The sequence below is a fragment of the Thunnus albacares genome, chromosome 9 (assembly GCF_914725855.1).
Source record: "Thunnus albacares chromosome 9, fThuAlb1.1, whole genome shotgun sequence".
In the NCBI taxonomy this organism is placed as follows: domain Eukaryota; kingdom Metazoa; phylum Chordata; class Actinopteri; order Scombriformes; family Scombridae; genus Thunnus; species Thunnus albacares.
Window position 1 is genome coordinate 6871931 of NC_058114.1, and position 13523 is coordinate 6885453.

At 36.3% G+C, this 13523-nt stretch overlaps 1 protein-coding gene across 1 annotated transcript in view; it reads left to right on the forward strand.

Moving 5' to 3' along the window:
* LOC122989690 (complement factor H-related protein 1-like) overlaps positions 1-2488 on the forward strand; it is a 34090-nt gene extending 31602 nt beyond the window's left edge. The window contains exon 10 of the mRNA XM_044362724.1: positions 2144-2488. Coding sequence (XP_044218659.1) covers positions 2144-2337 — 194 coding nt within the window. The 3' untranslated portion in view covers positions 2338-2488. The remainder of the gene's footprint in view (positions 1-2143) is intronic.
* The last annotated feature ends 11035 nt before the right edge of the window (positions 2489-13523 follow it).

Sequence of the window (13523 nt, forward strand, 5' to 3'; positions counted from 1 at the left end):
GAGATAGACGCGATACATCAAGTGAAAGCTAGCTGGTGAGATAGACACTTTCAATTGCAGATAGTTTAAAGTAGTGCAGTATCTGCATTTTTCTAGGTTTTAGGTTCTTCTTAATTCAAATATAATTACATTTAAATTGTGTATGGATTTTTTTAACCGTTCAAATGGGCAAGAAAGATGAAAGAACACATTTTGTTTGTACATAGATAGTTTCCACTGCAGATAGTTTAAAGTAGTGCAGTATCTACATTTTGGGGGGTTTTAGGTTCTTAACCAACCTAAACAGACATAAAATAAAGGCAATATAACCTTCCTATCGGTTTTGTGGTTTGCTGGCCTGCAATGTGTGCTCTCTATACAGAATATTGTAATTTAATATGATACTGATGAAATTCTGGTGAAATTCATGTGATTTGATATCTTTTAAATCACATATAATTACATTTAAATTGTGTATTGATTTTTATTGATAACCATTCAAATGGACAAGAAAGATGATGATACTGATTACATACTAAACATGTATTTTTACCCAACATTGGCAACAATCATATATGGAGTATGCTGTACATTCAGTCATCACATGAATGTTATTTATCTGTTATCTTTTACAGAACCCTGCACCTTGGATAGAGAAGTCATGAGCACACATAATGTTAACCTATTAAATATTTATTTTATTCAATATAAATTAATAATACATTAAATATCTGTTAATCAATTTTGATTTAACGGCATAAACCTTGTAGAATACTGATTTCCTAAAAGAAATTCAGCTTCATTTCCCTTGTCAGAGCTTTTTTTTCTCATCTTTCTCAATTATTTCCATAAAACAGGAGCAAACAGCTGATGTGCCAGTGGTTTTAGTTCTCCTTTTCCTTTAGCTTGTTCTTGATCTGTGATCTGATCACAGTGTCAAGATAAAGAGAGTGCTTATTAATACCAGATGTAAATACAAAGACTAAATCATATCTTGTTATCAGAATAACATGCCCAGATAAACAGCACATGTTAATACTGACTGTACATATAGTCATTAAAAGTCATAATGGAAACATATAGACATACAGGCTTCTATAAGAAAGACTTACAAGAGCTTTTCTGAAAATGACTTATTTGTATTTATTTTTTTAGTTGTTTCCATTTACATTCACTTTTAAGGCCACAAAACATGTGACTGCAAAATATTGTGTAACTGCAAATCACAGTCAAACATCTGTCACTCTAGAAAAATGTCATATTTTCACCTCAATAATGTCTAAACTTCTACTTTCTCTGTTATCACCCACATTCTTTTAGTTCCTGCAGGCTGTGGAAGACCACCTGTCCTTGCAAATGGAGACACCACGACCAGTGCTAAACCTCGATATGAGCATAATGAAAGAGTTGAATACATATGTCAGCGATACTACGTCATGGAGGGCGAGCCTTACCAAACCTGCAACAATGGTGAATGGACTGGAGAGATAAAATGCCTCCGTAAGTCATATTCATATTTTAATCTTGCATTTTGCGTAATTATTTTACATAGATAAAAACATCAATTGAAACTACTGAAATGTATAAGTTCCTGTGCCAAAATATGCTGATAAAGTTTGTTTTCATTATATGTTTTATTTTGCTTAATTTGTGCATCATGTTTAAACTCCATTCAGATAATACAAAAGATTAAATGAGTGTTTTTGATAGGTCAGAACCACTCTTAAATTTCATATGTACCTGAGAGAAAGTACTCTGCCGTACAAAGCCAAAATACAGTAACTACATGAAGAAATGTATTATTTCTGTAAGTCAACATGTTAAATTGTTACAGAGATAGACCAAGAGACAGCTGAAACAAAAAAGATATAGCCATGAAAGCTAGCTGGTGAGATAGATACTTTCCATTGTAGATCATTTAAAGTAGTGCAGTATCTTAATCAATCTAAAAAGGTATAAAATAAGGCAATATAACCTTCCTATCTGTTTCATGGTTTTCTGGCATGCAATGTGTGCTCTATATACAGAGTATTGTAATTTAATATGATACTGATTACACACTAAATATATATTTTACCCAACACTGACAATAATCATATATGGAGTATGCTGTAAATTCATACATCACATGAATGTAATGTTATTTATCTGTTATCTTTTACAGAACCCTGCACTGTGGATAAAGAACTCCTGGAAACACATAATCTTGAATTCAGATATATAAGTGGAGATAAATTGTATATAGCCCATGATGATGTAATATCGTTCCGGTGTGTCAGAGGAACAACACATGACGGCAGAGTGGGAATGCGTCAGAAGTGTAATGATGGTGTGATGGACCTGCCAACTTGCCATTAAGAGTTTTAGTCAGCTGGAAGTGATAAACATGAGCTGTCTGGACAAACATGTAAAAGATAATCAGAATTAAGTTTTAGACAAGTTATATACTGATCAACTGTCTGTACTTCAGTGCTGTGTGTGGTAATTTTCATAAAACATATTCACTATATTCACTTTGTTTTTTCTGCCTCCACAATCAGACGCATGTATATGTTTTATACGAGTAAACATTTGTGATAACTGAAAAAAGGGCGATTTCACTTATTTTTCCATCCTTACCTCTTTAGACAGATGTGGTCTAGACAGAAAATTTACTCTATAAAGATATTTTGTGATTGTATTTTTAAAAGGTAAAACATTTCTACCTTTGTTTTTAAGTGAGAAGGAGGAGCTCTACTTGGCCATGACCAATGAAATGGAGAAATGTGGAATGTGTTTTCACAAATAGAAAAAATGTTTCACAAATCTGAAACTGTGCACTCATATCATGTCCAAGCACCTGGTCACCTGGTTTTTATGTGCGCAGGTTTTGAAACTAATTAAAACACCAAGCTTTTCAACCTCCCTAGCCTGTGTTTTGTTTGTTCTCTCTGAAGATGTAAATCTTTAAGTATATTGTGCACTGTAGTTTTTAGCAGACATTACTTAAACCAGAGTACATTTTTAAGCCTCGGATTTGGTGCACTAGTGAGATTTATGACAGCAGGACAGTGTGCGAGTGATCGACTCAAAATACGGTGCTCATTTTGACTATAATGAAGGAGCATGTCTGCCAGTGCATCAGTGTGGCTTATTGATGCATTTATAATAGTTTTTGGACAACAATAGAGACAACAATCGTGGGATTTGTTGACAGTAAAAAATATATTGTATCCTTTAAGTATTGAAAAAGTCAGCATTGACTTGAAGCACGATACACCTTGAATTTTTCAATATTTAACCAAAGCAATGACCTTTTGTCATTGCCAGTGAACATAATCCAGACAACAAATCTTTTTTTTTTTTTAACAAAGTAACAAGCAAACTTTTAATTTTTCTAGCTGAGAACACATTCCTTTACAGCCTTGTATGAATTAGATGTGGATGCACAGATGCTGTATTTGAGCACTTCTGGATCATTCATTATCAGTGTGTGTTGGTGTGTCGCAATGCTTTGTACAATCCTACTGGGCAGTTCATGTTGTTATGCTCAGTGCTCCTGAAGCACATGCGCTGGGGACAAATGCACACCAATTCTGCTCAGATAACAGCATTTATCAAAGAAACATGCAACTGTCTTTAACTCTTCTTTCTTCAGCTGTGGAGGAATGTGGGGATTTCTTTATCACAGTCACAGAACAGTAAGACCGACTTCTATAAAATACTGAAGTGTTACGATTTATCCAAGAGGACACTGTATGCAAGGGAAGAGACGTTCAAGACTCATGTAAACTGCATGTTTTGATGTGTAGTACTGCCTTATTACAGAGGAATTAGTGCATATGTGTGTAGATGGTAAATTATTGTCTCAAAATTATATGTGCATTGATAAATCTATGTTCTAATGTTTCCATAAGACTTTAATAATTGTCAATTGTGCTAAATGGCCCCCAATAGAACATCTTAATTGTTTTTGCAGGTGGAATGTGTTAAATGTTAAGAGAAGAATAATCTGTTCTTTATGTTACATTTCTATCTCTGTTGGATTATAAAGTACCCACATTTATGTACACATACAGTATGTCATTAACCTTAACTAGCGTAAATGTATTGCAATTTGGGCACAAGCCAGTTCACCTGGTTTGTGCCAGTTCACCCTTCTATTTCTTTGTATTGCTATTATGAGCGACTTTATGAACTAATATCCATGATCATTTTTGTGAATTAATGTATATTATATATGCATCCCACCATTTAAACATGAAAAGTTGCTCTGGCTAACAAATATCCTGCTTTACACCAGCTGAGAAGGGTGCAGGCCAACTCCCCTCCCCCAGACAAATTAATAAGATACAGTAGCTCATACAAGGATGTTGGTTTGTATAACAAAGGGTGAACTTGATTAAGATTTAGATATTAAAATTTTCACATTTTATAATTATTTGAGAGTTGCTATGTGTCCTAAAAAGAATACAATGCCAATATATCCTCTTCTTTTACCATGTTGTTATGTAGTTGTTTGATAGCATGTGCAAAACTCCCAGATGTTCCTCGCGCCCATGTGTCAGAGGAGACCAACAAAGCTGAGTACCAAGAAGGGGACATAATAAATTTTACTTGTGCTTCTGTTTATATATCAAGTCCAACCATCAGATATGTATGTACAGCTGGAGGCTGGCTGGCAGTCCGTCAGCGTATGTGCTAACATAAGTTAAATGACTTTCTGTTCTACTCTTTCACCTCTGATTAAACGACTATTCCTGTTGTAGCTCCTTGGATATATTAGGTCATGTAGCAGGACTGCAGTAATCATGTTACATAAAAAGGGAAATGTTCTAAGCTGCAAAAGATACGTTTCCTTTTTAGACTTTCTCTAGGTGGAAAACATAAGTAACTTTCAGACATGCCCTTCATTACATACTGCATATCTGATGGCAAATTTTCTCATCTTAAAAAAACATCCAGTCACATTTCCATAAATATTGTGATGACAATCTGACAAGTTTGGACTTTCATTGCAAACACAGCAGCAAGAGAGAGATGATAATGCGTGTCTTGTTCCGCCTTCTTCAGAGCACTGTAGTCACATTTATATGTCAAAAAGCCATTACTTTAACATATAGATGAAGCAAGCAATCCATGTCTAAAAAAGGCTTTAGTGCTCAAAAATTAGTTTTAACTCAGAATCTCATCTCAGTGCTGTGTTGCAACCCTACTTTGTGATGTTGGCTGATGAGATGGGTGTATTAATACATCAAAATGTTGCCTTGTTCAGCTTTTTTATCCTTCAGTGGCATGACTGACTGTTTGTGTTTAGTTTCAGCTCTGAACTGTTACTCCCCATCTGCAGATCAAGGGATTACAGTACAAGGTTTGCCAGAAAATGATGATCCAATCCTTCCTGACTACGTTCTTACATTCAGCTGTGATGGTCCTGGGGCAATTCTCGTTGGCAGTTCAGAGAACGTGGCAAAGATGGCTGGTGGGATAACCCATTCCCGTCTTGCAGAGGTAAAAATCAATGTGACAGTAAAATTGTATTGTAATTATTGGGACCATGTACAGTGTTAAACATAAATGTTACCATTTGATGTACTGCACCAGAATTATCTGATAGCTAATTTTCATCTGCAGTCCCTTAGGGAGGTTACAATTAAAACATATAACAGCACAATAACAAACAGTACAAAGCAAAAAACACACAGGACACATAATACACATCACATACACTCACGATATCAACTAGAAATTAATAATGTAAGCTTGTCAAATTAAAAGCAAGATTATTTGCGTTCATGAGAAGCCCATGAGATGAACTTTAGAGTCAGTGGTTACAGAGCTGAGTAGTTTTTAACAGATTTTTTCATTTTGTTTTGAACAAAACAAACAGTGCAATGATATGGTATGGTACAATCTCGTATAGACGACATTTTGAAGGATTTTATAGAGCTAACAGAATGAAAATGCACAAAGTCATGTAATGGAGGAACGGCCAAACTATTAAAAATTTTATAAACAAGTCACAAATTAGAATATCATCTAAAATTCTCAAAGCTCAATAAATTGTATTTCTTTGATATCCTGCAGTGATGGTAATGCATCAGCTTTTTGTCCAGAGTTTGCTTATATAATGACCCAAGAGGTCGTATGGCTATCTCACCAGCTTGCCCCCAACATGTAGTACAATAAGACATATGGGAAAGGATCATAGCATGTATTAATATTTTGGCTGTGTCCAGAGATAGACCGTTTCTGATGTGTCTAAAGTTTGCTAAGTTGTACTTTATGGTTTTTACCATTTTTTAAACATGTTTCTTAAGGTTAAAATTTGGATCCAGAGCGGCTATTACAATCCTTTCGCCTTTGATGATAATGTCCACGTTCAGATGTAATACCATGTTTTTAGTGAAAAACCTACCTTTTGTCCTATTAATATTCAGACAGAGACATGATTGATCAAGCCACTGTGTGATCCTATCCATAACAATTGTTATGCTGCTAACTCAGCTGTATTTGGTTGTATGTATACAACAGTGTCATCAGCATACATTCGCAGGTCTGTGTCATGACACTGTTGAGGGAGCTCATTAATATATATAGGCTAAATAATAGGGGGCTTAACATTGACCCGTGTGGAACACCCATTGTGCATTTCATGTTACTTGACAGTGCTTCAAAAACTTTAACACTATTACATAAATATGAAGACATCCATGCCAGTGCTCTAGATGAAAAGTTAAATTTAGAGAGTTTCAAAACTAAAACGTCATGAATGACTGTGTCAAATAATTTACACAGCTCTAAAAACACAGCACCAACCACGTCCATCAAGCCTAAATTTGATTTGCTCTATTAAATGCAAGGTAGCTTGCGCTGTGTGTGGAGCAGATGACCATATAAAGAAATTTGTCGCAAGCTAATGTCAGCTCAGGCTGAAAGTAGAGAAAAACATTGGAAAGTTAGCATTCAGATAAGTCTGAAGCTGTTGCTTCATGCTCACAGGGATTACCTCTACATATGTTTACCTCATTATTTGACACGTCTGCCACTTTTAACATGAACATCTCACATTGTGACATTATATATATGTCTGAAAATAAGGAAAAGCATAAGAAGGCCTCTTTAAGGAGCTGATGATTTTATTTACTTGTGTCTCAGTGGTCTCTGCCAGCTCGAAAACCTGGCCTTTAGCCCTGCACCGGACTGTTTTATTAATCCCGCTCCCACCCGCTCCTGCTGGATTTCTGACTAAATCCTGGTACCCACAGTATATTTTTTGACCTCCCATTCCCACCTGCAGCAAAGTTAAAACTGCCCACTCACACAAGATTTGCATTGGGTCCTGCAGGATCCCAATGCAGTCATCTAATCTATAGGCCAACCCAGTCTCATGGCAATTTGTGTAATAGTCACAAAATTTAATCCATCTATTCGTCTACATGGACACGATTTTTCCATTTTTTTCATGACAGTCAGCACGACTTTAAAAGAAATGTATTTCAATTGAAGTAGGTTTTTTCTCTGTGAGTCAGGACTCAGCAAGCACAGAAGCTGTATTATTTTTTCTCATTTGTTATTCATTTTTAACTATAACTGCTACATCACTCAACATTTAATTGCAACATTTTATCCTTGTTTTGATTCCTTTAGTCTTATTTTACCAGTCCGGTGGGCGGACCAGAGAGGACACGCTGCATATGAGAAGTTTCCTCACTGTCAATTTTGATATCTTTAACATTTCTCAACACAAAACACAAAGGTGTCCTTATAGGAACAATAAGTTGGAAATGTCCTAAAAACTTTGGCTCCCTCTTAGTGAGATTATCAATATTTTTCCTGATTAGTTTGCTCTTTCCTTTTGCCTCATTAATTATGTTAAGATAAAAACAAGATTTAGCTAATCTCAACTCTTGAATAACTTTGTTCCTCAAATCTCTATGAATCTGCATATCAGTGTCTCTTCCAGGTTTCATTGCTTTCCTCAGTGCTGCATCTCTTGACTTCATCAGTTTCCACAAGTTTTCATTAAACCAGGATTTGTTATTTTTATTTCTAAATTTTTTTATGGACCCTCACGGTAAATCTTTCCCTTACAGAGATTTACGTGTAAATGTGTTACAGCCGTAATCCAGATCATCAAAAGAGAGTATATCATCCCATTTCAAACCAATAATTTCATTGTCAAATTCATCTTGCTTAGCTTTAGGTTTGCCGTGAAAGAAGTTTGTCTTAGTGGTTTACAGTATTCCTAAATCTATTTTTGTCAGTTCCTTGCAAATAGAGTTAGATTGTGATCAGATAAACCAGTAATCAACTTTTGATTATTCTTTCTGGTTTGTTAGTAGATATCAGATCTAATTGTGTACTAGAGAGTTTTGCAATCCCTGTTGAGCCTTTGACTAATTGTTCTAGGTAGAACCATTTTTAGCTTTTTTTCTCTTTAACTTATCCTCCCAATTCACATTAAAATCACCATAAGAATTAATTCTTTGCTGTGGTTGCACTCTTTCAGGATTTTATCAAGTTCATCATAGAATGTGTCATTTGCTGAAGGGGGCCTGTATACACCTATGATATTAAATGACATTTGTTTAGACTGTAAAGATTATTTTTAACCCAACATATTCCAGAGTGTCAACCACTTTGAACAGAACATGTTCACATTTTGTCCCATTTTTCACATATATAAGCATCATGTAGGGCTGTGTGCCTTACAGAACCTGCTTCTATGGTGAATGGGTTGAGATATAAAATGCCTCAGTAAGTTACATTTCCCTTCATATTTATTATTGATATGGCATAAAATTGTTTCCAGTCTTTGATTACCACAGTTTTAGTAATGATTTAGGGCATCATTACATAAAGATGGTTGACAAAGCACACATATCATAAAATTTTGCATACAGTAAAAGTTCATTAAATGGGCTGTTGTAACGTTAGCTACAGGTCTGGACTGGTATTGTCTTTGCCCCCAAGTTTCAGCCAATATTAGTTTACATTTTGGGTAATTTACACTATTAAATGTATGCTGAATTATCTGTTAGCAGTTCCTGTTTGCATTGCACCCATGTTGTGTGTATGTATATATGTAGCTGCTTCCTATGAGGACTTAATGTTACTGTGTTTCTTCCCAGCATGAATAATAGAAGTCATTTGACAGCTAGCTTATACTTTTGCGAATGCAGTTTCCATTTTACTGTAGCTATTAAAAATGTGAGAGAGGACAGGACAAAGTGGTTTGCCCCAAAGTAAGAGAAAAATCAATAAAACAAAATTAGGCCTTACTCTGAAAACAAAACACAAACAAAAAGACCTACAAAAATGACTTCACCAAAGCCATTACAGTGAGGTCATCAACCAGTATCCCTCGTGTGTCTAACAATGTGTAGTTAGTAGTAATGTCAGTGAAAATGTAAAGGGGTACCCCAACTTAGCTGTCGTCCTTAACCACCCACCACATACCTTTTTTTTAAATTTTATCTGACAGTGTACCAACAGCTCATACAGACAGTGAAGAGCAGAGATATGAAAGGCCCTCACTCTCGAGTTCTGCTCTATTGTGGAGGGCTCTGGATGATGATTGGCTGATTCAAAATCTGAAGGAACCAATGAGTTGTATGATTGAAAGGCGCAGCTGGGAAGCAATTAGCTGATGGCACCTGAAGAGAAAACAGGGGAGGGGAGAGAGAGAGAGAAAAACAGGACGGAAGAAAAAACATATAGGGTGCTTTCCATTCTTCTAATGTGTGCTTCCTCCCGTCCTCACCCCCTCTGTCCTCTGGCGGTGACCCAGAAATTGTTTTCCCTCCACCATCATTGAGGATGTTCCAATCCCTTAAATGCACCTCAGAGGAGAGACAAGAGAGGAGCGAGGAGGCTCATGGGGGAGGTTAGAGCAAGGAACCACAGATGTATCCTCTGCAAAAGTTTTTGCACTACTTTTTCTCGTTCTTTACTCAAAATGTTATCAAATACATCTGTACATGTTCGAGCCAAAATCCGATCCATAATATGAGAGTGGCCAATGCAAACAAGACATGGAAAAACCTGAGCAACAAAAACTACAGAATGGATGGCTATTAATGAGCATGTGCGACGAGCTAATGTCAAGGTAGAAAAAAACATCCCAGACGAAGCGTTCAGAGCACGTTGAAGCCCTGGCTTTTGACTTGTAGGGAGCATTTCCACATGTTAACCTCAAATTTTGGAACTTAGACCATGTTTAACATAGATATCCAACAACATAACAGTGTATAAATAATAGAAAACCAGAAAAAGCATAATGTCTCCTTAAAGGTTAGGGAAAGATAATGGTATTGAAGCACATTACATGACATAAACATGTTAACATTTCACAGGAACCTCAATCTTTCACTAAACCTTAAACAAAGTGCTTTTGTTTCCTAAACCTAACCACACACGGGAATCAGGATGCAAACCCCGGTCTCAGGTATACGTCTGCTATCCACCCCGACCGCCTCCCTACAACTTCACTGCAGTAGCACATAAATGTAGCGCTTCATTCATTTGAAAAAAACGTTGCCTGTGAACTTAATCCAGGCAACAATTACGTTTGCAATCTTAATCTCAATCGGTACAATTTTAATTGGGAAAACAATTTGGTAGTATGTAGAAATCATTGATAGGGGACAGGGTTGCAATGGCACTTGGTGTGGACCAGTTGAACTTTTGTGTGGCTTGTAACTGTAAAAACAGTTGCAATGTTAGCAACACTGACACTATGTGGCATGGAAAGACAATCCAAGTGAAAAGTGGGGACTTTGTTGCTGTTGTTCCTCCGGTTGTTCACATTATCCCCTTGCGAATTTCTGGCTCAAAAATGTACAGATGTATTTGAGAAGTTTCCATTTCAATTGAAGAACAAGGAGAGAAAGAAATGAAATCCTGCCACTGCTGTTTGTTTACGTTGCCTTCAGAACCGCTGGATGTCTGCTGAGAGGCAGCTGGCCAATCAGAACAGTCTGTTTCAGAGGCTGAACCGAGGGGCTGGATAAAGGACCAGTTTATGATAATTTTTTCTTTTAAAACTGTAAATCATGCAGATATTCCAGTAGAGCTCCAGAATATAAATAAAGACCTGTAAATGTGCATGACGTGTCCTGTTTAAATTCCATTTTTAATGGCGGTGTTATTCTCTTGCCTATAGCCATCACGTCTTTGAATCAGAGCAAAGACTTAGACGAGTTATGTAGTGCAGTTATGTTCTTACTCTTCTCCTGTTTTCTGTGGCAATTTTAATGAAACATACATGTTCTTTCTCGTCTGTTTGGTGCCTCTTCCTATGTATCGTATTACAAGAGTAAATGTCAACATATTTCCTTGTAAAGAATAAAGCTAAATAGATCAGACTGTGTTATGTTGTTTTTTTTGTTGTAGTTGTTTTTGTCCCTCATGACCTGCAGGAAAATCCATATTTAAATGCTGAAATTAATTAAATAGTTCAACCAATATTGCAAAATACTATGTTTATTTGGCTTTATCTCACTCACTTTGTTAAACTGTGACCTAAATACTGCATAGTTTTATATGAGTAGTCTGTCTTATGAAATATGAGTTGTACCATTCCATTATTTCATAATGCAATTCAAACAACACGCACTTGTGTGTGTATGTGGTGAGGGAGGGTTTTGGGAGAGGTGCCCATGTTACAGAGACTGTTTTCAATGTGTATTTGTGCATTTCACTGTCCGGAAAGACTTTGATCTGTATAAGTCTGAGGGGACAAACATTAACTCAGCCACAGATACTCTAGTCAGAGAATAATTCCTAAATACAGCAATTCCTGACCCTCACAATGAGATTCTTTCACCTTCTTTGGCTTTTTATCCTGTGGCTGAACATGGATAAATCTTTACAACAGAATGGTAAGAACGTAAGATTTCTGGTCCATTTTCTCTGTAGTTGTACTGCAGTTAAAAAAACAACTTGCTGATCTGGCAACATATTCAACTTAATTTGTCATTTTATCAAATATTAGGACCTTAATGCTTATTTTTCTTAAAACCTCAAAGTGACAAAATCTGACAAAAAAAAAAAGAAAAAAATCAGATGTAAACTTTTTCAAGCCTTTTCTGTAATCAAATGTCATGTATCCACATTAACACTGGGGGAGTGATAGGTCTTATTCAGACACCTGCTTGTAGAAAATCCCAGCAACAATTTAAACTGCTGTGGAGCAAAAAGTTTAATTTTCTCTTGAATTTTGAAGGAATCTTCTAATGACCAGTATGAACAGGAAGACTGATTACAGCAAAACCTGTTTCAATGTTCATTTGGGCTCCTGAATATTGTTTTAAGACCGACTTGAAAACTTGTGAACCCTTCCTTTAAGAGTCATATGTTGGAGTGAAGTACTGGATTTCTAACCCGCAGGACACTTCAGCAGTCTCTGCTTCCCAAGACAACAAACAACCAATGGACCACCAGACCAATATGCCAAAGTTTAAAACTACGTTAACTTTAGTTTCAGAGACAGATGATGAGATTGTTTTCCAAAAAAAGTTTTAAAATAGACCCATATTTTTACTCTCATATCAGATTAATCAGTAGTTATAGCTCATCTGCCTTCTCATGAACAAATGTTGTTGTTATATTCGTGTGTGTGTGCGTGTGTTTGTGTCTTCAATCTTCAACAGAGATCACATGTGATAAACCTGAGACTGAAAATGGTTATGTGCTTGGAGAAATCCAAAAGTACAAAGAACATGAAATCTTGGATTTTGCATGCAATCCTAAATATAAACCCAGTGAAGAAATACTTTCAAAATGCACAAAACTAGGAAACACAGCAAACTGGAGCCCCACACCTGTGATGGATGGATGTCATGGTGTTATAGGAGTAATTTTCTAGTTTATCAACTAATTTCATACAATGTTTGTACCCCAAAGTCTAAAATTAGGACAAAATCTGCATCACTCTGAGGATTTTGGTCCAGTAAAGATTGATCTTTTTTACTCTAATGACCCTTTTCCACTAATTTGTCCTAGAAACCAAGAGCCGCTAAACTCAGGAACTAAATCAGGGATTAAAACTCCCTTTTTTTTACAACTTCACTGAAGTAGCACGTGTGTGTGTGTGTGTGTGTGTGTGTGTGTGTGTGTGCGTGTGTGTGCGCGCGCGTGTATTTGTGTTTGCATTCTTCAACAGAGATCACATGTGATAAACCTGAGATTGAAAATGGTTATGTGCTTGGAGAAATCCAAACGTACAAGGAAGATGACATCTTGGATTTTGCATGCAATCCTAAATATAAACCCAGTGAAGACAGAAATTCAAAATGCATAAAACTAGGAAACACAGCAAACTGGAGCCCCACACCTGTGTGTGAATGTAAGTATAGATCAAGTAATTCAGTTTATTGGTTTTATCACACTGACTAGTAAAAATTGGTGCTGGATGGATGGGTGTCATGGTGTTGTAGTCTGTCTTGTTACAACAAACTAACAGGTAATATGCTTCATTTCTCAACAAATGCAGCAGTAAAATGTGAACTGACGCTGCCGGCACTCAAAGGAACCACGTATGACCCTGCTCACAGAAGTTT